The 25384-nt window shown below is 34.2% G+C and overlaps 2 protein-coding genes across 3 annotated transcripts; one reads left to right on the top strand and one right to left on the bottom strand.

Annotated features, from left to right (window-relative positions):
* Positions 1-682: 682 nt before the first annotated feature.
* On the bottom strand, positions 683-15281 carry LOC128159091 (uncharacterized). 2 transcript variants are annotated; one of them, XM_052822141.1, is made up of 17 exons: positions 14400-15281; positions 10845-10924; positions 9490-9604; positions 8768-8842; positions 8306-8394; positions 8113-8186; positions 7864-7940; positions 6266-6420; positions 5230-5307; positions 4723-4783; positions 4348-4408; positions 3555-4013; positions 2799-2896; positions 2460-2537; positions 2233-2367; positions 1242-1405; positions 683-1166 (listed from the first exon to the last, which is right to left on the bottom strand). In XM_052822141.1, the coding sequence occupies exons 1-16, from the start codon at positions 14889-14891 to the stop codon at positions 1262-1264; spliced, it is 2271 nt and encodes a 756-aa protein (XP_052678101.1). In that variant the 5' UTR covers positions 14892-15281; the 3' UTR covers positions 683-1166; positions 1242-1261. The 2 variants fall into 2 exon arrangements, with proteins under 2 accessions (XP_052678101.1, XP_052678102.1); XM_052822142.1 differs by lacking the exons at positions 10845-10924; positions 14400-15281 and adding an exon at positions 10969-11787 and having other exon boundaries at positions 683-1405.
* Positions 15282-21507: 6226 nt separating this feature from the next.
* Positions 21508-22119, top strand: LOC128159217 (uncharacterized protein F54H12.2-like). The gene has a single exon (XM_052822279.1). The coding sequence runs from the start codon at positions 21508-21510 to the stop codon at positions 22117-22119; it is 612 nt and encodes a 203-aa protein (XP_052678239.1).
* The last annotated feature ends 3265 nt before the right edge of the window (positions 22120-25384 follow it).

Here is a 25384-nt window from a genome sequence, read left to right as displayed (position 1 = left end):
TCACTTTTATCTTTGTTGAGGGTTCAATTCACTGTAGTAAAGATTTCCATAAACCTTGACAATAGAGAATTATTTAGAAATTGGAAAAAAAAACTTTTGATTTTTTAGAAGACATTCCAACTTTCTGTACAACGTACGTAAAAAGTTTGCCCTTTATGAACAGTATCCAAGAGACACTTAAAGATACCAACGTGGGTGAAATTATGTCATACTGTATTTACTATATGTATATTGTTAGTATTCAACACGTAATTTTTAAAATCGTATGCCTACGATATTCGACAAATAAAAAACTAAAAATTATATGCAAAAATTGTTAAAACCTTAACGGGTTTCAAACTTATAACTCACATGTGACCCCTTTGACTATAGGATGAGACATCTAGATTGTAAAGTAAGCACACACAGTTTATTCTTATTGTTTACATGTATATTGAAACACACAGTTGTTTTTTTATTAAAAGGAAGAAATTTACAATACCGGTATGGAAGTGGCCTTTACCGCCTCAATAGCTGTATAACGATATTTATGAACAGTAAGATAGTTTTTTATGCTGACTGCATGCAACTGTTGCATTTCACAATGCATACGTTATACGCCACAGTGAGAACGACATGTGTTCAAGGAGATATATTGAAATATATGCATGTTGTATATAAGAAACAAATAAAATCTTCCAAAATATGTTACAACTTTATTAAAGATAGCATTACATCCGTTTTGGCACTTTTCATTATCACACGTAAAATTACGATATCTACATTTCTGTAGAAAAACATAACTTTGCTTAAAATATTTTTTTCGGACAAAGAATATGAGTACTAAATATGAAAAAAAAGAAAAGAAAACATAAACATATAATTTCAAGGTTAATTTCCTGAATGATCAGTACTCTCTCTCTCTCTCTGATTTAATTCTTGTCTTTTTCCCACAATGACCTTGTTTTCACTTTCTAATATAATTCAAAATAGATAACTCCACGAGGTTCCCTGCACAATTTATGAAGTTACATACTGATTAAGTGATCGAGTTCTTATGGTTGAGAAAAATTGAATGAGAAGTGACGTATATGCAGATGTGATAGATTATGAGTGACGTCATATGCAGATGAGTTAAGTCTTTGATTGAGACATTCATATGCAGATGAGTTAGACTTTGATTGAGACATTCATATATAGATGAGTTGGACTTTGATCGAATGACGTCATAAGCATAATTATGGGTTAAACTTTGATTGAGATATTCATATATGCAGATGAGTTAGACTTTGAGTGAGTGTCGTAACTGTCGTCTGGTCTGTAGGAACTGGAGCGTGTTGGACATTGTGTCCGTTCGGTAGGCGTCCCAATCAATGGTCTGCTGTAGACGGGTCTGTAAGTCGTCATCAGTGGGGTAGGGACAAAGCTGGAACGGAAGTATGCCTCGTTATCAAGTCGTGAAACATGTACACAGATGATAGATATGCGATAAATGAAGGATCAATTATAAACTGTTTAAAAGAGTTGGAAAGTCGGTGCCATTTTGGATTACATTAATTCCCCCGGGACGAAGAACTCTGTATTAGGATAATTTAATCTTTTTCAATTAGGCGTAGATAAATTAATAGTGTGTTTCCGGTTCCCCTACCGACCCTAAAAATATGCCCCGACCCTAAACATTTTATCGTCGATATATTAATCCGGATATCAACGATTCCGGTTTTACTTTTAGAAATTCCAATCTTAGTCACTTCCGTGTTTGAGAACACACATACTCTACTCCAATTTAAAGATTTATTTTGACAGCAATTTCTAGTGGAAAATGGCATCGTGCTTGCAAAGCACATTGTTGGCAATAACGATTCGAAAGTGTCATCACCAGAGGGGTAAAAACTTGATGACAACAGTAAAAAACAATGCATCGTTGCCTTTTGGCAGAAAAAAATAAACTCATCTTTTCCAACTTGTTTAATTTGTTGAAGTGAAAAAAAAATAAAATGTTTAAATTCCCCATCCTACCTACCCTATTTTTTTTCAACCTGGAATAGGAAACACACTATTAATTTATTTTGGCCTTATTCTTGATGAAGACAAAAATAATCACTTTTAAAATTTTGTGGTAGATTTGACGGTAGATAATTTATTGAGCATCGGCTTCCTTAAATCTGTGAACAAAGACTTTACAAATCTAGCAATGTAAACATTCCCCATTTAAAATACTTTTTATTTTACATTAACGACAAAGTGACATACCTCTTGCCTCATTTTGGAGATAAGTTTTTCTGGTGCATGCTTCAGATAAAACTGTTGGTCTATAAGTATGACGTCAGCTCCATTACTAACGATACTAAAGTTGGTCTTCTGCTCCAGTATAAGGTCCGATAACCCCTACAACCAAAGTAACACTAAATGTACTGCCTGGAGTTTGAATGTCAAGTTTGAAGGCTCCATTTATTTCTAAGCATACAATAGAAACTTACAAAAACCTGTCCTTTGATTAATGTTTGAACTCTAACAAATTCAGGGTCCAAGTCGGCCAATGTATATTCATCAGGATCCTTAAGAAATCAACAAAATACAAAATAATGATATGAAAATTTAACTTTTCACACCATTTTTATCTGTAAGTAAGAATTAAAAGATTTTTTTACTTAAAATAATTTCTGATTAAAGTATGTAAAACATGTAAATATATCCAAAATTTCCCAATTCAAATCGATGGGGTTAGGAACCACATTTCAGTTTAAAGTAACAAATCACATTTCTTTTTGAACGTTTTATATATATGATATTAATTGTAAGCTTGTAACTTTCCCCACCTTGGCAATATTATCGAGATCATCCTGGACAGTCCGAGTTTTCTCCTCGAACCCCATCATCTCCCGCTCTCTCTCCATGACACTTTCCCGGCGGTTTCCTATCAATGATAAAGAGAATAGATATATAAGAGTAAATCAGATCTATAAGGACAAATACGCTGATAAATATTAAACCATGAAGAAATGTGATCAGTCTTTCAATATTTGTTCCAAATGATGTGTACATATTTTTAACATAACAAATCGATCAATGTCAGTGAATAAAAACATGGATGATGACCCACTTTATATGCATAAGAAATATAATTTAATATCCCAACAGTATAGGACATTATAGGTAAATGAAACAAGTTTGTAAAGTAGTGACTAGTCCCGTATAGCAGTTAAATAACGCACTTTGTTAACGTTGCGCCAGGGTTGGCTCAATACACCAATACACCAGTTCGTAATTAAAATGTGGAAATAGGTTGAAGGTGCGATACCACAAACACTTATGTTTGTTTTCCTAATTTTTTTTTCTATATTCTAACCGACAATAGTTAGAAAATGTTCTTTTGCAAAATTCTATTATGATATCTAAAAATAAATTAAAACGTAAAACATGAATTCTAAAAACTGAATTTTAAGACTCAACTAATGAGCATCTTATTAGCTCATCTTCTTTGAATTTTGGCCATATACATTTCTAAGAACAATATTTCAAGAAATCGTGATCCAAATATGCGAGAAGAACAGATTCTATGATGGGGAACTAACCATTTTTCTCATGTGCTTTCTTTTTTGGCAGAGGCGCTAGAATGTCAAATGACGTCTCCTCTCTTTCCAACGAAAACACAGGATGTTTTTCTTCGCTATCCAGATTTGAGAACAAAGGGTTATCTCCCGTGTCTACTTCCCCCTCGGTATCCTCTGACAGTCGGGGTAAAAGTTTCTTCTGTATATTTTGAAATGAATTTGTCTTGGCGTTATTTTCCTTAATGTCTGGTAATCTATCCGCCAGGGGCGTGATCGTCTCTGACGTCACAGTTTCCGGTTCCTCCCCCGGATGTATAAATATCCTGTATTTGCCGGGATAATCCTCAAACTGATTGTCCTCGTCGTCTACCGTGTTTCCTTTAAGGGGGATCTTGAGTTCCGTCAGGATGTGACGTCGTAGCACGAGGCGTTTGTTGTAGTTGTCGCGTTTCTCTTTTTCTGGAACAAACTTAATTTCTTCTGCAAAGTAAAAATTACAAGTTGTTCAAAAAACGTGAATTCGGTATATATACTTTGTGAATAATAATGAATGAAGCTGGTGTAGCAACATGAACTTACCACAAGTATTATTGGCCCCTCCCGACATTTATCAGAAATATTCGAATCAAATGTTTAATTTATTTAACTCTGACTGAGCATCATCCTTTTTTTTTAAATTGCAAACTATAACTATATAAAGTTTAAAGCTAATTTTGTTTTCAGGCAGTAAAATATTCTTTCCCGGAAGAAGACAAACACCCACAAATTTTAAGTTTGAATTGATTCGACTGTAATTAGGAATTTTATCTCTTACTTTTTCGTTTCCATTCAAAAGGTAGCACTCTTTTCAACTTCTTCAATATACTGATGCTTCCCTAGTAAAAAAAAAAAACCGAGCACAGTAATTTAAGACGTAAAAACTATAAAAAGAATATTATGATCTAGTAGGTAATAAATTGATTATTGCCAAGAAATTTACAAATGATTTGATTAATTTTAGGAATAATTATTCAATGACGAGTAGTATCTAATTGCATTGTATACTTTGTTTGTAAGATAAGTAATCGCGCAAGTATTCAAAACAAAAAAGAAAACTGAATCCCAGCTTTTTTAAATTGTTAATTTTGGAAGGTTTTGATGATGATTTTTTTTTGTGTGTGTAAGGGGGGGGGGGGGGGTCTTCACTCACCGATTTGACAATCACAAGCCACGGGGACAGACTGGTCTCCTTGACTATTGTGGCCCCACTCCTAAAAGACATGAATATAAAGATTACATTATTGAATTTATTCGATCATTCTATCATTTATTTAAGTATTTTGATGACATTTCGCTAGAGTTATTTCTCTTTTCAGGATTATGTAGTAGCTAATAATATTAAGTTACTGTAGTATTTAGATGTGAGACAAAAAACATTCAACAACAAAAAATACTAAATATCACGTTTCAATTTACACCTTACAGTCCAATTTGTCTGAAACGAGATACGGTATTCTGTTTTGCGATATCAATAAGGGATTTTTAATGCGATAAAATATCTATAACTTTTGCTTAAAATGTTAATATTAATTGCATGATAATAGCCCAAAACATAAGTATTCCGTTAACTTTGAAAAGAGTTTTGTTAAAGTTTCAGACATTAAAATATCTAATGACAAAATATGAAAAATATGGAAGGATAAGAGAAAAATCTTACTTAAAAAAGAGGAAGTGGGTTTTGTCCCCTGCACCCTCCAACAGTTGTATTGGCCAGTTTCGTAGAAATGGCAGACTCCTGTTCAACAGTAAATGAATGTACATCTTAATCAAATTAATAGTAACAAAACAATGACAGATAAAATTGTTTTAAAATTGTAAATTGAATGAAATGCATTTGTAACAATGAAATTGTATAGTATGTTCGACCTACTAAAATTCAACACAAATTGAAAATCAAAATGACAATCTATAATTGGAGTCAATTTTGTAAAGTACTAGTATAGCAAAGTTTTTTTTTATTATTGTGTAGATTTTACAAGTTATATCCTTAATAAAATCAATTTGTTTCATCGAATTGCACTGGATATGTGACATTAGAAGTAACATTAAATGTAATTTTTTCTGTTAGTTATGAAGCTTGAATTGATAAATCTTTGTTAAAAATGATTTGTATTTCAAGTCTATGGTCAGTGTTTTTGGATGACATTTGCTTGAAAATATGCAAATTCTCGCAAAAAATTGGGAATTATTTCTTAACGATGTTACATTTCAAATTAAAGGTATGTAGATCACATTGCTTATCATCCATTTCTTTAAGTAAGCCTACAAGATTTAACAAAATATAGGTCAAAATATATATAACAAATCTGGTGAAAATTAAATCTCTGATAGAATAAGTATATGTGTCTTTACATGGACAGCTTTTGCTCTACTTAAGTAAGCAACATCTAAATTTATTTTCAGAAACGATTTGACGAATAAATGTTAACGATTACGTCCACTTTTAAATCTTACGTTAATGTATTTTCACGAACACAATACAAACGGCAATTTGAAACCCCGCAAAATAAAAACTAAGCGTAACCGAACAAACACTACCAAATCAGAGTCTGTTTTGATACCCTACATATTTATGAGAAGATCTTTTAAATGTGTATTCTCTGAATTAAACATCTACAGATCTTCTATTATTAGAGTCTCCTTCAGAGGCCGCCTAATGCGGTCAAATCTAATCCCCAATGCCAATACGAGACCTGAGGAATTTCTCCTGATCCGGGTCATTAATGCTCCGAACACCTCCCGCCATGAAAATGCGTTGGTAGTCTCGTCTGCCGATACTCATAAGCTCGCACGGCTCTTTGGTTATGATAGTCCCCTGTCGTCTGATGTTTAGAGTCAACGCTATCTCCTAAAAATACAGAAGAATGAGATTAAATGTATTCCTTGCGTATCACCAACCTAATAAATTGTTGATCTTACACTGTGATGAAGTCACAAGTAATGATGTCAATACGTTTTGTGTCTTAAAGGTTGTTAAAAAAATAAAGCGTGTTGACGATTCGCTAGTTGTGCCAAATCTTATTCTGTAAAATGAAACCAAATCTATCCTTTCATCATTGATACTCGCAGCCATCTTGGTTCCCTGACCTCGGAAGTATCTACATTCTAAAGTATAAAACTAAGTTCCTTTTTCAAAATAGTAGTTTGTATTTTGTAGAAATTATACTTTCTAAGATTATCAGTTATGTCTTGATATATGTTAATATGCATAAATCAAAACAAAATGACGGGAGTTAAATGCATATACATGTAGTTGATTTTATGACATGGATGTCATAGGATGTACATCACACGTCCGAATACATATTTTCTGTTAATGCGTATTTACATCTGAATGTCAAAACTAATAGAGAATACCCAGAATATTAGAAATTGATAACTATTCTCATATCATATACAGAGACCTGAAAATTTAAAGTGAACATCAAACCATCTTTTAGAAAAAAGAAAATATACTAGGTATGTGTCAATAGAGGATACTGACTGTAGAACGGAACCAGCCGACTTTTCAGATGCTTCACGCTAGGTCTATATTTGGACGGAACTGAGAGGCGTGAATGTACATTCTGTCCGCTAATACTGATCAAGTATCATTGAGAATCTCGAGGAGGGCGGAGAATTTGCTAAACAATCCTTCTCTATAAGCCCCATTGAATAAAATTGTAAGCTTGTAATTCTGTGTTAAGGGTAAATATGACTGAAGTGTTCTCAGTTGCAAAAACAGCATAAAACAACATTATTTAATCGGACATGTCATTCTTGTAAACGATCATACTTTTGTATATCAATGTCCTTAAGTGAATCCGTAGAATAAGTTTTATATACAAGTAAATGGCGAAAAAATAAAATTGCAGGAATTGAGAAATAAATCAAACAACGTATTATTTGCGTTTGAATGAACTTAACTAGATTTAATAATTGAGTTCATTACTGCTTGGTAAAAGTTTTTCAAATATTTAAATCCAAATTGCAACATATGTTAATGGAAAAACTCAATTATAAGATCTACATGTATGTCAACATTTTGCATACAGTTCCAGTAAAAGCGACGAATGATGTCGTTCTCAACAGTGTGCAGAACCTTAATCCCAAATTCAAATGATAACATTTAAACAATACACACGTTTTAAAACTTTTTAGGTTATAGAGTTTAACATAACAATATGAAATGGAGGCCAAGGAATGCATTCTTTGTTCTGCAAGATATTCATAATTTTCCCTCTACAACAACATTTATCATTATTCCTTTCGATGATATAATGGTAGACACTAGAAAACAATTACTACTTACACCAAAGTCCATTCCCTTTTCCAGGTGTTTGATTGGGCGGGCATATGAATTTGGATTATCCATAACCATTACTACAGCTAAACAATAAAAAAACGGCAATTATATTAAAGTCCCTGATACATGTATATCGGTGCAAAACTGGTTACAACATCTTTGTATTGTTTACGTGTGTGCACTGTCATTCTCAGGACAAGTTTATTTCAAATTTTTTACAGTTTAATGATTCAGTGATATATAATAATAACTCACCAGCACCAGAAAGCATGAAATAATAGGAAGATCCCGGATGTCCTTGTCGTACCACTATTCTTTTAGCTTCGAACCTAGAGACACAGAAAGTACAGACATAAGTAAAAAAACTCACAAGTATACCAACAGAACAGGTGCCCGTCCGATCACGTGGTACGACACAGTGACTCTGAATGACGTCATACGTACTCACCTCTCATATTGCCCTACCGCGACAATCATTTTCTGCATCCTGTTAGGGTAGGCAGCAAAAGCCTCAATGTTACGAAGGGTCAGCAAAGCCTAGAGCGTTAGAGGAAGAAAACGTAAATAATTAATACGAAATATAACATGCATAAAATGTAACGAGCTGATTAATACTTGTGATTTAAAAAACTAAAACTGAATATTGTCAAAATTTATTAAGAAAATTTTCAAAAAAGTCTGCCCTTCCTAAAACAAACCTTTACAACCTACTATATTGTACTTCTCAACTTTTTAAAAAATCTGTATTACTATTACTGTACTTGTGGACCTTGCCTTTTTTTGTTCATTTGTATAAACTTATGATGAACCTCATATACTAGTGAACTGGTCTTGAGTGAATAAAGAATTGAATTGAGTTGAAAATCGTAGTCCTGGGGTTCCATTATTTATAGAATGCTATTATCATTACCGAGTACAGCTCTTGCTCCGTGCGTTGTGAAGGTGGTTTACAAAGGATTCGTTTTGTCTCTTCTGGTACCCGGATCTTCAAAAGATAATTGTAATGTTTATATGTGAACGAATGGGAAATGCAAAAAATAAACAAATTAGTTTTTACTGAACGATATATTCTAGATATTAATATAAGTTCAGCTGTGTGCCCTCAACCTCCATAGAACCATTTTAACAAGACCATAGACTTTCGGTTGGACGTAGCTATCTATTTCTTACGTTAGAACAAGTTAAAAGCTCAAAAATCAGACAAATCTTGTTGATTTCAAAGAGCCATGACTGAATGGCCAGCAATGGAATAGACAAGCCTTTGTCACATTGCTGTTTGACACAACTACCCAAAGTCCAACCTCTTGTTAAAATCGTTCTAATATGTTTCTCAGTAGATTCTCAATGCTAGATAGAGGTTGATATCTTATGAAACAGACTCAGTTCCTACAGAGGCGAGACGACCCACTCACGGGAGACAGACTCAGTTCCTACAGAGGCGAGACGACCCACTCACGGGAGACAGACTCAGTTCCTACAGAGGCGAGACGACCCACTCACGGGAGACAGACTCAGTTCCTACAGAGGCGAGACGACCCACTCACGGGAGACAGACTCAGTTCCTACAGAGGCGAGACGACCCACTCACGAGAGACAGACTCAGTTCCTACAGAGGCGAGACGACCCACTCACCGATTTCTTGGCCTTGTACTGTGACTTGTCAAACATGAGGTCGGGCTGGTTGTCATAGTCGTGGAAGGTCAGACCTTTGATGTACGGGGATATGTCGTCATCGTCCTCTCGAAATCTGGAGCGATATCAACGATGTAACTAACTACATACTGACATAGCTTGCTATAAACCTGGCATAACAATACATGTCGAAAGCTAATTTTGCAAAAGAGAGTGCTCGAACGGAGCATGGAGGATATCATCAAATCTTAGCTAGTGAAACCCTTAATTTTCAGATTATATCTAATGCATATCTAACATTAAGGTTTATGTAGCTCACTGAAATCAAATCAAAACAAGTCTTTTTTAAGAAGAGGACGAACATAGACTATTCCTGCTGTCGGATCCTATTTTATTTTGAAATATTATTTAAACTAAACTGTTTTAACAAGTTCCAGGACTCTCAAGTGTTCTTTCATGATTAGAACGGATTTGTTTAAATTTTCCAAGTTACATGTACGTCATCAAAGTATTCGGTGATATGGGCCAAATATTCATCATATGATAGACATCGAGAAACTGATATTTAACGGACCTGGACACGATTTCAGATGAAAACTTTATTTTTGATTTCTATGTATAAATAGTCTACTTTTGTATTTTGAATGATTCACCAAAGTTTGAATGTTAGAAGTCATGTTACAAGCGAGATACAGAGGAAAGAAGTCGTTGTAAAGTAAACAAAGCTCGAGTCTTATATTTGTTTACAAATACTGTAAAGTAAAGAAATTGCCATTTCTTTATCAAAATAACTTGTGGAATCAAGATATAGACTGATTTTTTGCGTTCATAAATAATTTTATCACAACAAACAGCAACATTAGATTGAAACTTATACCAATTCAACAAATATGGAAACATTAACAGGACTCGAGCTTTGTTTACAAAACAAAGAATTCTTACCTCTGTAATTCGCTTTTTACTCAATATTTGACTTTCAAATTTTGTCAAAGCATAGAAATATCCATATTAACAATTCTAGATTTAAAAATTGAAAAAATAAATTTTGAAAATTTTGAGCGTAAATCGTGTCCAAGTCCCTTTAATGTCTTTTGAACATTTCCAAGTAGGAAAAATTAAATTGCATCAAAGCAAACAGAGCTTCACCATATCTACAATATTTTAATCACCAGTGGCCACTATGAATAAGATTTTCTACTAATCAAATGTAATAAGCCAAAAGAGACATTTTGGGATGTTAAAATTGATTCTAAATAAGTATATGCACAAAAAACTAAATCCTAAAATATGGTTTGTTTCTCTCTTGTCGTATAGGTGATAGTTTTCTCTTACCTGAGACTGTAGTTTTCTCTTACCTGAGACTATGTGCTTTGGCCAAACGGGAAAAAGTAATTGTTAGCCGCCCAACAAATCGAAAGAGTGAATACAGTTGTTTCTGAAAAGAACCACCAAAGGAACAATTACACACCAAAATCTCACCTGAAGTTATGAAGTCGGTACCATCTGAGAGTAATGATCACGGTCCGAGCTATACTCTTGAACGAGATATCTTTACAGTGAACCTCTCGGTAGCTGTAGCTATGGTATAGTCTAGGATACGTGTGTCGTTTCAACAGTTTCGCAGTATTAGCCTTTCTGGAGAGGAGTCGTTTGAATTGGGAAGACACTATTTTCACAGCCATTGCAGCCTGTACGCGTTTCCGGTCGGGCGAGCCGCCACGAGATTCGGCGGCTGCAGACGACTGCGAGCGAGACATTTCCCGCTCTTCTTTTACACTTTCCAAACGATGAAGAGATATTTCGTTAGAAATCGCGGGTAACTTTGTTTTTCCAACTAGAAGCTCCCTCTTCCTCTGGTCAATTAATTCCTTTTTGTATGTGTCATATATTTTCTTCTCTCTACTTTCTTTTGAACTATCCAAACTTAAACTTCGATTAACTCCGAAATGCTTCCTATGTCGTTTATTGAAGTTTTTTGAAGAGTTTTCTGAATAGAATCTTTTGTTACTCTCCATTTTGAACCGACAATCTGATTACTTTTTATAATCGATTAAACATACATTAAAACACTTGGTTTATTTAATCAGCAAAAGGAAATGTCCAATATATCTCTTTATCCTTTGACAACTTAAAACAGTTACACTCTACAACATAAGATCACTAAATCCTCTCTTGAAAGCATTTTTTGTCAGCTTATTGCGATCGTAAAAGACAGGGATATCGCAGAGAACAGGTGAAAACACAAAACCATGTCGAGCTTGTGACTGGAAAGAAACCTCTATTGGTTTTTCGTTTTTTTTTTGTAAATATAAAGATGATACTTGTGATAACCCTCTGGTTCATTCTAATGCTATAGAAATCAATGTCAGCCATTGTTCTAAACACGGGAAGCTTTTGTACTCACCTACATGGCTTTGAGAGATACATAAAAGCATTAAAGGGAAAATCGGCGGCAGACGACAACGAAATTGCTAAAATGTTTCCACTAATGAGATAATTCTGACGCATGTATTTGAAGAAAAAGGGTTTTAAATTTTCGATCTAATGAACTTGCATTGCTAGCAATGAATAGACAAATTGCGCTGGTGGATTCACGTGAAACGAAGAAGGTCAACAGATCTATATATACAAACAGTAATTACCAGATAGGACCTACTGCAGTGTAAGTGACCGTACAATGTTATTTAATGTTCAGTTATAGTGCGATACATGATGAAAAAAGATATTTGCAACAGCATAATTGCGGTACATATTCTTCAGATTATTTAAGCGCTTGATGGTAAACAAATTACCCATAAGGATAACTTAAAATTTAAATACCATAACTTTGGTCGAAAACTATAATTTTGTGAAGGAAAAAATCCAGATATTTTAGCTTTAAAATTGAATGATTTCTTATATCTTTATATAGAGTTCTTCTTCTCAAGAAGATAAACAAAGTCTAAAAATGGCCGCGAACATCTACTCCTCCCAAAGGCAATTGAGCTCAAATGTGGTTCTGGTAAGGTGGATGGACAAAAGTAAAGCAACAGTAATATTTATTATAAATTTTGGCATCTACTTTATTATTGTGCGTCGCTATTTTTTGAATGCCTGCTAAACTGCAAGGTACGTATTGTTTATACATGCTACCTTTCGTTTGACCTAGCAAACAAAACACATGCTAATTGTTTGTGTTGATGTCACGTGACACTGTACTGTACCAATTGACCTCTAGGATTTGTCCGTTTGTTTGGACCCGGCAGATGGACGTTCTGCAATGTCGGCGTTATCTGCCAGTGTCAACACAAAGGCATCAGATATTGCTATGTATGGACCTAAACTGGTGGTTTCTCACGACAAGTAAACACAGAATTCCGATACATGGCTATAACGGTTCAGTCATAACCGTGCTATTGTCGCCTTTGTCCCAATTAATCAGAAGGGATCCTAGGTTACTTAATGATTTTACAGAACTATATGTCACGTTCATTAAGGAAGTCACGAAGCGCACTGGAAGGTTTCAAACTCTTCAATTAATTATATATAACTATTTAAAACATTGAACAACTCTTAAGCAAGGACAGGTCAATTTCTGAGTATACCAAGCATGCACTTGAGTTAGGTCGATCTAACTATTGGGCAAACATCAACTTGTCATTTCAATTTTGCGACATTAAATTACATACTTTTAAGGAGATATCATATTTACCACGATAGATTATATCTACCCCCTTGTCATATCCAAGGTACAATCGCCAGGTATCATGATCAATGTACACCTAGTCGAACCTGGGCATAGTTTTAGAATGTCTTTTAAATCCTATTCCATGACTTTACAAATAACATATTTTCTTAAAAAGACGGACCCGGCGAATGGTTGGTGAGCTCTATTTGTTCAAGATCAAGGAAGCATTAACTGGATTGGATGTGTCAGGGAAATAACAGCGGGTCGATGGAACCAAATCTCTCGGAATTTCGGACACCGGTTACATGATAATCAAGGCGCAATCTTTTTTAAATAAAACATATTATTTCATGTTGTTCTGCACTTAACGATAAAGAGTACGCATACATTTTCTAAAGTTTTTATTTTTATTTGGACTCTTTCTAAAATTTCAGTTAAAAGTACATATGACATAGTTTATATTTTTGTCATTAGATACAGAAACAACGCGTATGCCAAAGAATAAATGATATATAAAATGATATATTATTATATCAAAATAAAAATTTCAGACATTTTTTTTTTCTGTTTCAATTCATGAAAAAATTAACTCCTGATAAATCATTAAACGCGCCCTTTATAAGGACAGTTTAATTATTCAAATCGATATATGTCATGGTCTTTCTCATAATGGTGTTGATTTTTAAAAATTCTATTCAAACATTTTTAAAACAATTTCATTAAAAGGTCGCCTTTATTTTATTTACAGTTAATGCTCTTTACATTACGACTGCAGTGCATTGATGCATAAATTCAAATTTTGAAAACTGACAACCTGTAACTTTACATTAACCTTATGACAAAAACCGCGATATAATAACTTTTCGCTTTGTTATAGGATGTAAAAATACCTCTTTCATAATAGTGTGGATTTTCTTAATTTTGAAAATATAATCATAAAAACTTTTATAAAATTCATCGCAAAGTTATCCTTTTCATAACGAGTAAAAAACATTATACTCATAACAATTCATATGAAGTATCATATGATTTTTAAGAGAAGCAAGATATTCTTTGCAAGAACTATTGTGTTACATTAAAGTTTTGAAATTCAGAGAATTTTAAAACTATCTACAACAATTTAAACTGTTATATATAGTTTTAAATTCTCTGAAAGTTAAAACTTTAATGTAACAATTGTTACATTTCCTTATTTTCCTTTCAAAAATAAATGCTACTGTAAAAACAGCTTTCAGAATCTAACCTTTCGGATTTCCTGTTTCACTTTGATGGGATTAATGACCAGACGGCGTTTCTCCTCAATATCACCGAATGCCCTCGATATGACGGTCCCGAGGGACACCGAAGTCCGGAGTTTTGCCCATTGTTCCATCCTGTTACCGTCCGTCTGGTCCTCGCTTAGTCTGCTCCAAAATCTCTTGGAGATACTGATAGAAGTGCTGAATTTCCTCAGAACTCGGCGTCTTCTAATAACGTCATCACTCTCTGGCCGAAGTACCGGTAGACGGGGAATAGTGTCCACAGGTGAGCACGACCCAATCTGTCCCTCCTCCCCTTCACCCCCCGTCCAGTGCCTTAACTTTTGCCTGACTCTAACGTGAGGGTGACTTTTACTTCTTCTATCTTTCCTTTGATCTACAGACTTCTGTCTGTTTTGATTTTGGCTCACACTGTTCAATATATTCCCGTTTTTTGCCCCCGTGTCCTTATCACCAATAGGCTGTGCGACCACCATTATAACGAAGTCCAGACTCGCGTAAATATGTTTCACTTATGATGTTAAAGAGGCTTTATGAAGATTTTTGAACTCAATACTTTCAAAGCAAACAATGCCTGACGGCCATTTCTTTTAAAATGAATCCATTAAAATTAATTATGTTTCCTCTGCCCTCTCTGTTTGCCAATTATTGCTAGAACGCGTATCAAAATATACATATCCGGCCGAAGCCTTCCCATGTAGGTCCATGTCAATAATTACATTTCTTTAAAAATCACAGAATTATGTATCTGCACATTTAAACTAATCCCCTTTTGTTTATTCAAACACTTGGAGATTTTACTTAAATGTTACGGCTTCATTACCACGTATTTTTACAGCGACACTTCAGAGTCTTGTGGGCGCTTTAATTTGCAATCAAAGCGGATGCTGTATAGAATGCTGAACTTTCTTCACCCTCTTTTTCACCAAGAAAAAGTTTTGATCTCAAGCCCTGTCTCAAATACTGGCCGCTCAATGTCGATGACACTATCGGTTTACAAGATGTATCGGCTTAGAAAAGATTTGACATAAACCCTTGTTCATATAAAACCACGTGATTCTTTTTCAAGCTGGACTCCTTCGAGGGGAAAATGTTATTCCATTTATTGAGATGATTTGACACCCTAGTTAAAATTGCCCTACTTGGTGTGGTATTTGTAAGCAATCTTATCAGCAAAGTACATAAATACTGAGCTCAGTAAAAACAAAGTAAGAAAAGTTGACAGTGACTGATTTAAAATAAGGGTGGTCTTGGTGGCTAAAATTTAAAAAAGAATTCAAAGTACTGAAGTACTGACGGGAGTTGATTTTATTGATTAGTGTTTATTTAAAAATCAACGATACGTAATCTCGCATGGAAAGTAGTTTCCTAGCTTTTTTAATAACTGCACACATTTTTTCTAATATGAATTATCGGGTTTTTCCGACAAGAATTCCTAGCTTTAGACAAAAACCCAATTTGAATCGTGTTGTGTAGTATTTAAAGAGAAAATTAACTCCATCAAACTCTACGATGCGTTATATGTGTTACTAATCAAAATATTTGTAGATAATTGTATGCAAGCAATTCTGAACTCTGGCGTAGTAATACATACGGCTACAAAAAGTATCTAAATAGTTCGTACCATTTAAAATCTGACTCTTTTCGATAAGTTTCCTTTGAAAACAACGCTTCTGAATAAATTACATCGAATTTATTGATTATTTTGAGTACTAAGTCTTGTCAGCAGTGATGGTTTGTGCTAAGGTCCAAACACTGTTTCACTTCCTGTTTGCCAGAGTAACTGCATAAAATCAACTCCCAAAAATTAGGAAATATATTCAAGGAAATGAACAATAGTCTCGTGATTTGATGAATAAATTACTTGCACGTAATTGGAATATAGTAGCTAATATTAATTAAATTTCCGAAAATAACCAAGCCAGATTTTACTTCCCTCCAAACATTTTTTTTCTTTGAAATTACAAAGTTGACTTGTGAATCTTCAATGATTTCTGTACATCTTTAGTTCATTCACATTATACCTTGGAACCTTACAAACTCTAAAGTTTCCTAATAGTCGTTTTATACATGTTGAAAAAGAGTCTCCATTATCGTCATATTAATAATAAATGATAAAGAAAATGACGCCGGATCGAGAAAATAGCTGTGATTCCCAGGATCAAACCTTAAGAATTTAAGTCTACAATAAGATAAAAAAATTAAACATAAAACGTCCCTTTTTTATATACAGCAGTAGCTTCCGTTAGCTTGTCGTCCTTGATTCTACAGACTTTGGTTCTACCGATCTTAAAATATTCATTGGTTTATTACTTAACATTATCAGACCTTACATGATTCATTGGTTTATTACTTAACATTATCAGACCTTACATGATTCATTGGTTTATTACTTAACATTATCAGACCTTACATGATTCATTGGTTTATTACTTAACATTATCAGACTTTACATGATTCATTGGTTTATTACTTAACATTATCAGACCTTACATGATTCATTGGTTTATTACTTAACATTATCAGACCTTACATGAATCATTGGTTTATTACTTAACATTATCAGACCTTACATGAATCAATGGTTTATTACTTAACATTATCAGACCTTACATGATTCATTGGTTTATTACTTAACATTATCAGACCTTACATGAATCATTGGTTTATTACTTAACATTATCAGACCTTACATGAATCATTGGTTTATTACTTAACATTATCAGACCTTACATGAATCATTGGTTTATTACTTAACATTATCAGACTTTACATGATTTCTAAAAGCAGCATATATAGTGTTATAGAGGTGGAGGTATAGGTGATGACGTAATTATGCATTTATAGAGGTCGTTTCTGATTAGCTGTTTTAGAGAGGTTGTATTATACAGATGATTTTTCATCACTATTTTTAGAAAAGGTAGCAATATAGAGGTCGTGTTTTCATTGGAGGATTGAATATAGAGGTGGTGACGTAGTTACTATTGAGGCCCTATAGAGGGGGACTTTTTAGAACAGTAAATTTATAGAGTGTTTTCATTGGAGAATTGAATATAGAGGTGGTGACGTAGTTACTATTGAGGCCATATAGAGGGGTACTTTTTAGAACAGTAACATAGCTATTTATAGAAAAGGTTCTGTACAGAGCTTGTTTGTCATTCTTAGCATAGAAGCATATTCATTATAATGTTGATTACTATACAAGATAATGAGCATGCGCAAAAAAAGAGTTTTTATTTTATTCATTTATGTAAAAACAATCATTTCATAATGGATTGTCAAAGAGTGCAGTACAAATGGAAAATTATAGCATGGAGTGCATTGAAAAAAGATGAGAAAAATCCCAAAACGTGGACATTGAATGAGAGTCGTTGGTTTGACAATAAGAAAGTTTGTATTAAAGATTTTAGAGAGGTGACCCGAAACGGCTACGATTTTGCTGACAGCTGGGGAACTAAAGATATTTTATTAAAACGTAGAGTTATGCCCCAGTGAGCGCCTGATATGAAACACGATGAATGCAAGACAGACAAAATTATCAATGAAAAAAGTTCAGTTTAGCGATAACGTTCACACTCTGTTAGTTCCATTCGAAGATAGGAAAGGTGAATGGATGAATTATGCCATTGATAGAGCCCATTTTAGGAGAAGAATTCAACAGACAGAGAGGATTTTGTTGCCTATATTGAATAAGAAAATAAAGTTATTGGAGTGTAACCAAGCATAGCCCAGGTGAAAAAAAATGCAAAGGTAGAGATTTTTTTATTCAAAAGTGCTGATATTGCACAACATGTTGAAAAAAAATATTGTTTAACATGGTGAAAGTAGATATTGCACAACGATGGTGAAAGCATATAAAAAAAATGATTTTGCAGAAAAACAGTATGTAAGGGGGCTAAATTAAGTATATGATATAATTTTTAACAAAGGAAAAAATGTTATATTACATTGTGTTATGAAAAGTCACCAGAATCAGATGGGTTTTTTGCAATGTCCACGTTACAATCCAAATGACTTTTTTAACTATTAGTTTGTGAAAACAAAAAACATTTCATTGTGTTCAAAGTACCCTTCGTGTTCAGTGATAGATTTATGTAATTATATTTGTTACTTATGTATGTAATATGCTATAAGTTTTTTTTATACATGTAAAGTTAATGAAAGAAATATTCTATTAGATCATGTACAAAACTTCTTGTTTGTATCATTATGATGGTATTGCTATCTTAATCATACATGTTGTACTATAATAAAAAAAATGTTTTACCATGGATTATTTTTATAATTTTTTTAAAATATTGTGTGAATTTAAAAAGAGACGTTAAACTGTGTTTGGTTCATAAATCAAGATGGTGTTGACTGAGGAACAACGACGGTACTTGGAAAACATATGGAGTGACGTGAAACATGCTGCCTCTTTTGCAGGCCCTTACAAATTGTATCAAATTGTGAAAAAAGAAGGGAAACACAAAATTGGTTTAAAGGGTATAAGAGACTTTTTGTCAAATTTAGAACCGTATTCACTTCAAAAGAGAGTTCAGAGAAAGTTTCCTAGACGTCACGTTTTAACCGATTCTATAGACACCATATGGGATGGTGATTTACAAGACGTGCGTAACATATCCAAGGAAAATGAAGGCGTACAGTATATTATGGTTTTGCAAGACATATTTTCAAGATATGTATTTACAGCTCCTTTGAAACAAAAAACGGCGTCGTATGTAATAGAAGCTTTAAAAGGGATTTTTGCTAATGGAAGAAAACCCAAAGTATTTAGAACCGATAAAGGAAGTGAATTTAAAAATCGGTGGGTGTCCTCTTTTTTGGAAAAAGAAGGCGTGCACCAAACTTTTACGGAAAATGAAACAAAAAGTAATTTTGCAGAAAGGAGCATTCAAAATTTGGAAAACAGATTGCAGCGCATGTTTACTCATAATCAATCTTACGAATTTTTGAGTAAGCTACAGGCAGTTACTGATAGCATTAATAACACTCCTTCCCGTCCTTTAGGGGGAATTACTCCTGCATCTGTGACTAAAGAGAATGAAGAGGAGGTTCGTTATAGAGCTTATTTACAAAGGAACAAAAGCCCCGGTGTTGTGTCAAAAAAATTAAAAACTCTAAAATAGCAGAAAAAAAGAAACCTTATAAATTCAAAGTAGGTGATAAAGTTAGAATATCTCTTTTGCGACGGACATTTCAGAGAGAATACGACCAAAAATGGACGGGAGAAATTTTTAAGGTTAGTCGGAGATACCGTAGTCAGGGTTTGCCCGTCTACAAATTAAAAGACTTTGCTGAAGAGCCTATAACTGGTACTTTTTATTCACAGGAACTTCAGAAAGTACGCACAAGTGACAATTCTATCTGGAAAATCGATAAGATTTTAAAAGAAAGAAAAAGAAAAGGAACGGTAGAGATCCTGGTGTCTTGGCATCAATGGCCTGCTAAATTTAACTCTTGGATAAAGAAATCTGACATGCAAAATGTTTAAATAGGAAGGCTGCTTTTTTGTACGTCATTATCTCCAAAAATGAGCATCAGATTGGTTCTAAGATCTACTGATAGTCAACAGATTTATATCGGTAACACTCCTTACGACTTTTTTGTTCATTTACCCAAACCACTGTACCTACAGGGGCACTGGACAGTTTCACTTTTGGAATTCAATTTGTCCACAACATCCACTCAACCAGAATTGTACGTTTGTAGTAATTTATGTCAGGATTCTATAGTGGGGGACAGAGAACTACCTCTCTTGAGATTAGTGAACTGTAAAAAATCGGGAAACATCATTTATAATTACCCTTACGAAGTATCTTTGCGATTGGGTGAATTGCAAGACGTGAGAGTGTATATAAGAGACGTCAATAATCAACCCGCTTCATTTTTGAAAGGTATAACTACCGTTACCATACTCTTGAAAAAAACGCTTGTTTGAAATACAATGATGGGTTCAACCTATGTATCAGACCCACGTGTGTGGAAAACATTTTATCAAAGGATGCTTGATGGACATTTTCGACCTGGTAAATACAGAGGCAAACAGACAGGAGGTGGATTAGGAGGTATGTTTTCCAAAAATCCTTACATGATATCGGTCAACCCACACATGTTCTCTAAGGAGAGTACAGATCAAGTAGTGGGGAAACAAGTGACACCTATGTCGGCCGTAGAAGAGAGAGCCAAAGCGGAAATAAAAGAGGCCATCAAAGAAAATATTCCTCACGTACCAGAGAAGACTATAAAAACACAGATAAGACAACGTACCGTCAAATCCAAACCAACACTCAAAAAGAAAACACCACAAAAAGGACTGAAGAGAAAACGAGACACAGGAGACAGTATTTTTAACCGAGACGAGAAAAAAGTCAAACATCAATAAGAATGGCTTTTTTAAGCGATAAAATTACAGACATTGGACTTCCAGCAGAATTGGCTCTATTTACCGTTCCACCCAATCAAGTAGCTGTGGATAAAATTTATTTTAGTGAATGCAGACCTGTAAGTTCCTTCGATACGGAGGACGCTCCGATCGAGTTATCGGTGCCTGGGCAGGGTAACGAGTACATAGACTTAAGAAGAAGCCGCCTGTACGTAAAATGTAAGATTGTTAAAACCGACGGTACAGCCTTGGCATCACAGGAAAAAACGGGGATCATTAATCTGCCACTGCAAACTATGTGGTCTCAGATAGGCACTTATATGAACGGAAAACTTGTGTCCCTCAATACTAGCTACTATGCTTGGAAAGCCTACCTAAAACTTCTCCTTTCGAGCGGTAGTGATGTCTCTCAATCCCAGTTACAGTCCCAGCTTTACTATCCAGACGACGACGACATGGACAATCCGGACGCAGACGGAGGCACCAATGGGGGCCTTAACAACCGCTATGCATTTACTCAAAACAGCCAAATATTCCATTTAGAAGGTCCATTGTACGAAGATATATTTAGAATTGATAAATACTTGGTCAATGGGGTGGATTTACACTTGAAACTGTTTAGGAACCCCGCTGCATTTGTCTTGATGAGCAAAGAAGTCTCCCCTAGCTACAAGTTGTAGTTGCTAGACGTGTCCTTTAAAGCATGCATGATTAAGGTGGACAGTGGAATTTTGATCAACCATGCTGAAATCTTGAAAGACAAGACGGCTAAATACCCCCTGACTAGAACTGAAGTAAAAATGAGCACCTGTACTCAAGGTTCTGGATCGTTTATCTGGCAGAACGTTTGGTCTAACACCTTACCGACCAAAGCCGCATTCTGTTTCATATCTCAAAAAGCTGTCAATGGTCATTACGAGAAGAACCCATTCAACTTCCAGAACCTTGTGGAAGAGATTGCACTTTACGTGAACGGGGAAAGCATGCCTACCCGCCCCATGAAAATCGACGTAGGAACTAATCAAAATTACGTCACACTCTTTGTCAATTTATTTGAAGCGGCAGAAAAATGGAACAAAGATGCAGGATTGGAAATAACAAGAAGTCAGTTTGGCAAAGGATATACCATATACACTTTTAGCCTGACCCCTAGTGACCTAGGTGAAGAATATATAAACCTGGTGAGACAAGGAAATGTTCGACTCGAAGTCAAATTTGCTGCCAATACAACGGAAACCTTGAACTGTCTGGCCTACGCAGAATTTCCGGCCCTCTTGGAAGTGGACCAACCACGGGACATCAAATACACTAAAGTATGAATTCATCCGACATCCTATGCATTGTTAAGGGACATAAACTGCTTAGGAACTTTGTCAGAGGCGTATTTTCACCAGATACCTTACCACAAAGAGTCCACGTTTACCCTTCGGCCTACGTTTGTAATACAGATCCTTCACATCTCCCGGGGACCCACTGGATTGTTATCTGGATAGATGGCTTTCGAAAAGCGGAATTTTTTGACAGTTTTGGTCGACTACCTGACCATTACGATGTACGAATCAAAACTTTTTTAAATCATAATTCGGAAAAAATGATTTGTAATGAAATTCCAATTCAGAAAAAAACGCCTTGACATGTGGTTATCATGTACTATTTTATTTACTGATGAAATGTCAAAATTATACAATGAATGACATTGTACATATTCTTAAAATGCAGGATAATCCTGATGTTTTTGTGTATCGAACTATATCTCAACAAATGGACTGCATCTAACCTTTGTACTTACCATATATATGCATACGCTTTTTGAATAAAAATTGATGTAATTTTTTTTATTCTATAAAAATAGTATGTATTCTAACAATAAAATCAGTCTTAACTGAGGAATTAATGAACATGGAAGCTTGGTGGAAAGAGAGATCACTTTTACCCTTTCATTCACCCGCCACAGCTATGATCGTGGGACCCACTATGAGTGGTAAAACTTCTCTTATTTACGAAATATTAAAACATGCCGATGGTATGTTTGAAACGCCACCCGAGCGAATAGTAATTGCATATACCGAATATCAACCTTTGTTCGAAGAAATGGAGAAAAACATCGATAGGTTGGTTTTACATCAAGGGCTACCTTCTAAGGAACAGATCGAAGATTGGAGCGAGGGTGTACACCACATTGTTTTGGTGCTAGACGATATGATGATGCAAGTTGCCAAGAGCGAGGAATTTCTCAATTTATTTTGCGTGACGGCACACCATCGTCGAATCAGTGTGTTCATGTTGGCCCAGAATGTATACATGCCCGGAAAGTTTGCCAGAACTATATCTTTAAATTGTCATTATGTCATTCTTTTTCGTAATGTACGCGATTCTAGACAAGTGCTTACTTTTGGATCTCAAGTATTTCCTTTAAAGTTAAAATATTTCAAGGAGGCTTACGACAAGGCCACATCCAGACCGTTTGGATATCTAGTTGTGGACATGAGTCCCAGTACTGAGGACAGTTATAGATTGCGCACGCGCATCTTACCTAACGAAGATACCATTGTCTATCTACCCAAATAAAATCCTTTTCTTTCTTATTTTTCACTACTTTATCGTTATGAATAGAACAGTTAAAACGCATCTGTCCTTTCTGGATCTGTTATACACTACGAGCACGAAACAGCGACGAGCAGTGTTGTCGACCATGACATCATCTCAAATGCAGATTTTGTGCGAGGTGATGTTTAATGTTTACAAGGGGACCATTCCGGTCTCAAAGCAGTACATAAAAACTCTGTATCCATACAAAAATGTCATAAGTACCCTTGTGAGCAGAACAGTGAACAAGTCTCAACGTAAAAAGCTTTTGTTAAAGCATCAGAGCATCATACCTCGTCTGATCAAACCTGCACTACATCTTTTTCAAAATGGCTCAAGAACTAATACTCGTTCCAAAAGAAAAATACCAAAAACTGATTCAACGGGAGGATCATCCCCCGAAGAGTATGGAGACAATCTTGGAGATGGAGAAGGACGCACTCACTGACAAAGATATTCCCACTCAGATGCACGTTCTCGAAATCTTGGAACACGTTATTCCAATTAAATATCAAAATAAAGCCAAAGGATTTCTTAAATTCTTATCTCAGTACGGCGGTGACGTATTGTCTTGGAAAGACAATGGAAATTTGATTTACAAAGACAGCGTCATCGAAGGCTCGCATATCACCGATTTGCTGAAACATGCGCTGACCCCTTATTCAAAAAGAACTCCTACCGGATATCGACAATTTTATCAAGCATTGATGGACATTCAAACTCCAACATCTTTCATCCACAATAAGGAAATGATGAAACGTTCCGAAGAACAGAGCGGTAGTGGATATGTGGTTAAAAAACAAACAAACGGAGCGCCTCCTAACTATCAACCTCCAAAGAAAAAAACAGTGACTAAAACAAACATAAAGTGGCTCAAGTTTTAACAAAGCGTGTACATTAAAAGTTGATAAACCAGACCAATATATTTATCTTTTTTCATGTCCAACAACCTAATATATGAAATATGTATGAAAATAATTCATTACTGAAAGAAAAGAATAACACTTATAAATTTTACTTTTTCCTTATTAAAGGCCAATGTAGAAAGAAACTAGTGTGAAAAAAAAATCATCGTTTATATATACAATTCCAAAAACGCCATTTGAAACAACAAAATATACATGTTTTTATTTCATTAATAATATTTCAAGCAAAATATTTATATGAAAACTTTAAAAACTAATGAAAAAAGATGACTTTTTATTTTAAAAAAAACAACAACAAAAATACATTATTATACATCTGTAAGATTAAAATAATTTCATTTTTTCAATACACTTGAGTAAAAAAAACTAAAGACATTAAATATAGTTTATTTTAAAAATCTTTCAACTGAAATTTGTTGAATGTATTTATCAAAATTTTTTTTTTTAGTTCATAGAAAATATTCCATAATGTAGAGACTTATTTTGATCTTTTTACTTACTTAAAAGTATTTTTATGTCATTAATGATATTTCAAGCAAAGTATTTATATGAAACCTTTAAAAAGTAATGAAAAAAGATGATTTTGTATTTAAAAAAACAACAACAAAAATACTATTCTTAACCAAAAAATATCTATGCACCTAGTATACCGTCACATTATTGTAAACCCTCCAAAAACTTTCTTATAAATAATTTTTTAGCAAAATGTATATCGTTTAATAAGTGTTCTTAATTATTTTTTTAATCTATCAAAGTAAAAGGTTACACTTTCATATCGATGTAACAGAAAAACATCTTTTCGAAAAAGTTCGTAATTGTTTAAAAATATTTTTTAGTCTACACTCACTTTTTATATTCTTCCATCCTCTCTTGAAAAAAGGAGTCAAAGTAAACTTTATATATCAAATCAATACGCGTCAGATTTTACAGTCGAAAAGTTTCACTAAAATAAACATTTTTTTTTTATCTAAGTTCAGTTGACCTTTAATAACTTTATTTAATATCGGTAAAAAAAAAATATTTTTCTGTTGAACTCTTTTCCTAAAATGGGCTCTATCAATGGCATAATTCA

The sequence above is a fragment of the Crassostrea angulata genome, chromosome 8 (genome assembly GCF_025612915.1).
Source record: "Crassostrea angulata isolate pt1a10 chromosome 8, ASM2561291v2, whole genome shotgun sequence".
NCBI classification, from domain to species: domain Eukaryota; kingdom Metazoa; phylum Mollusca; class Bivalvia; order Ostreida; family Ostreidae; genus Magallana; species Magallana angulata.
Note: the sequence above shows the minus strand (reverse complement) of the source record. Positions and strands in the feature narration are given on the sequence as shown.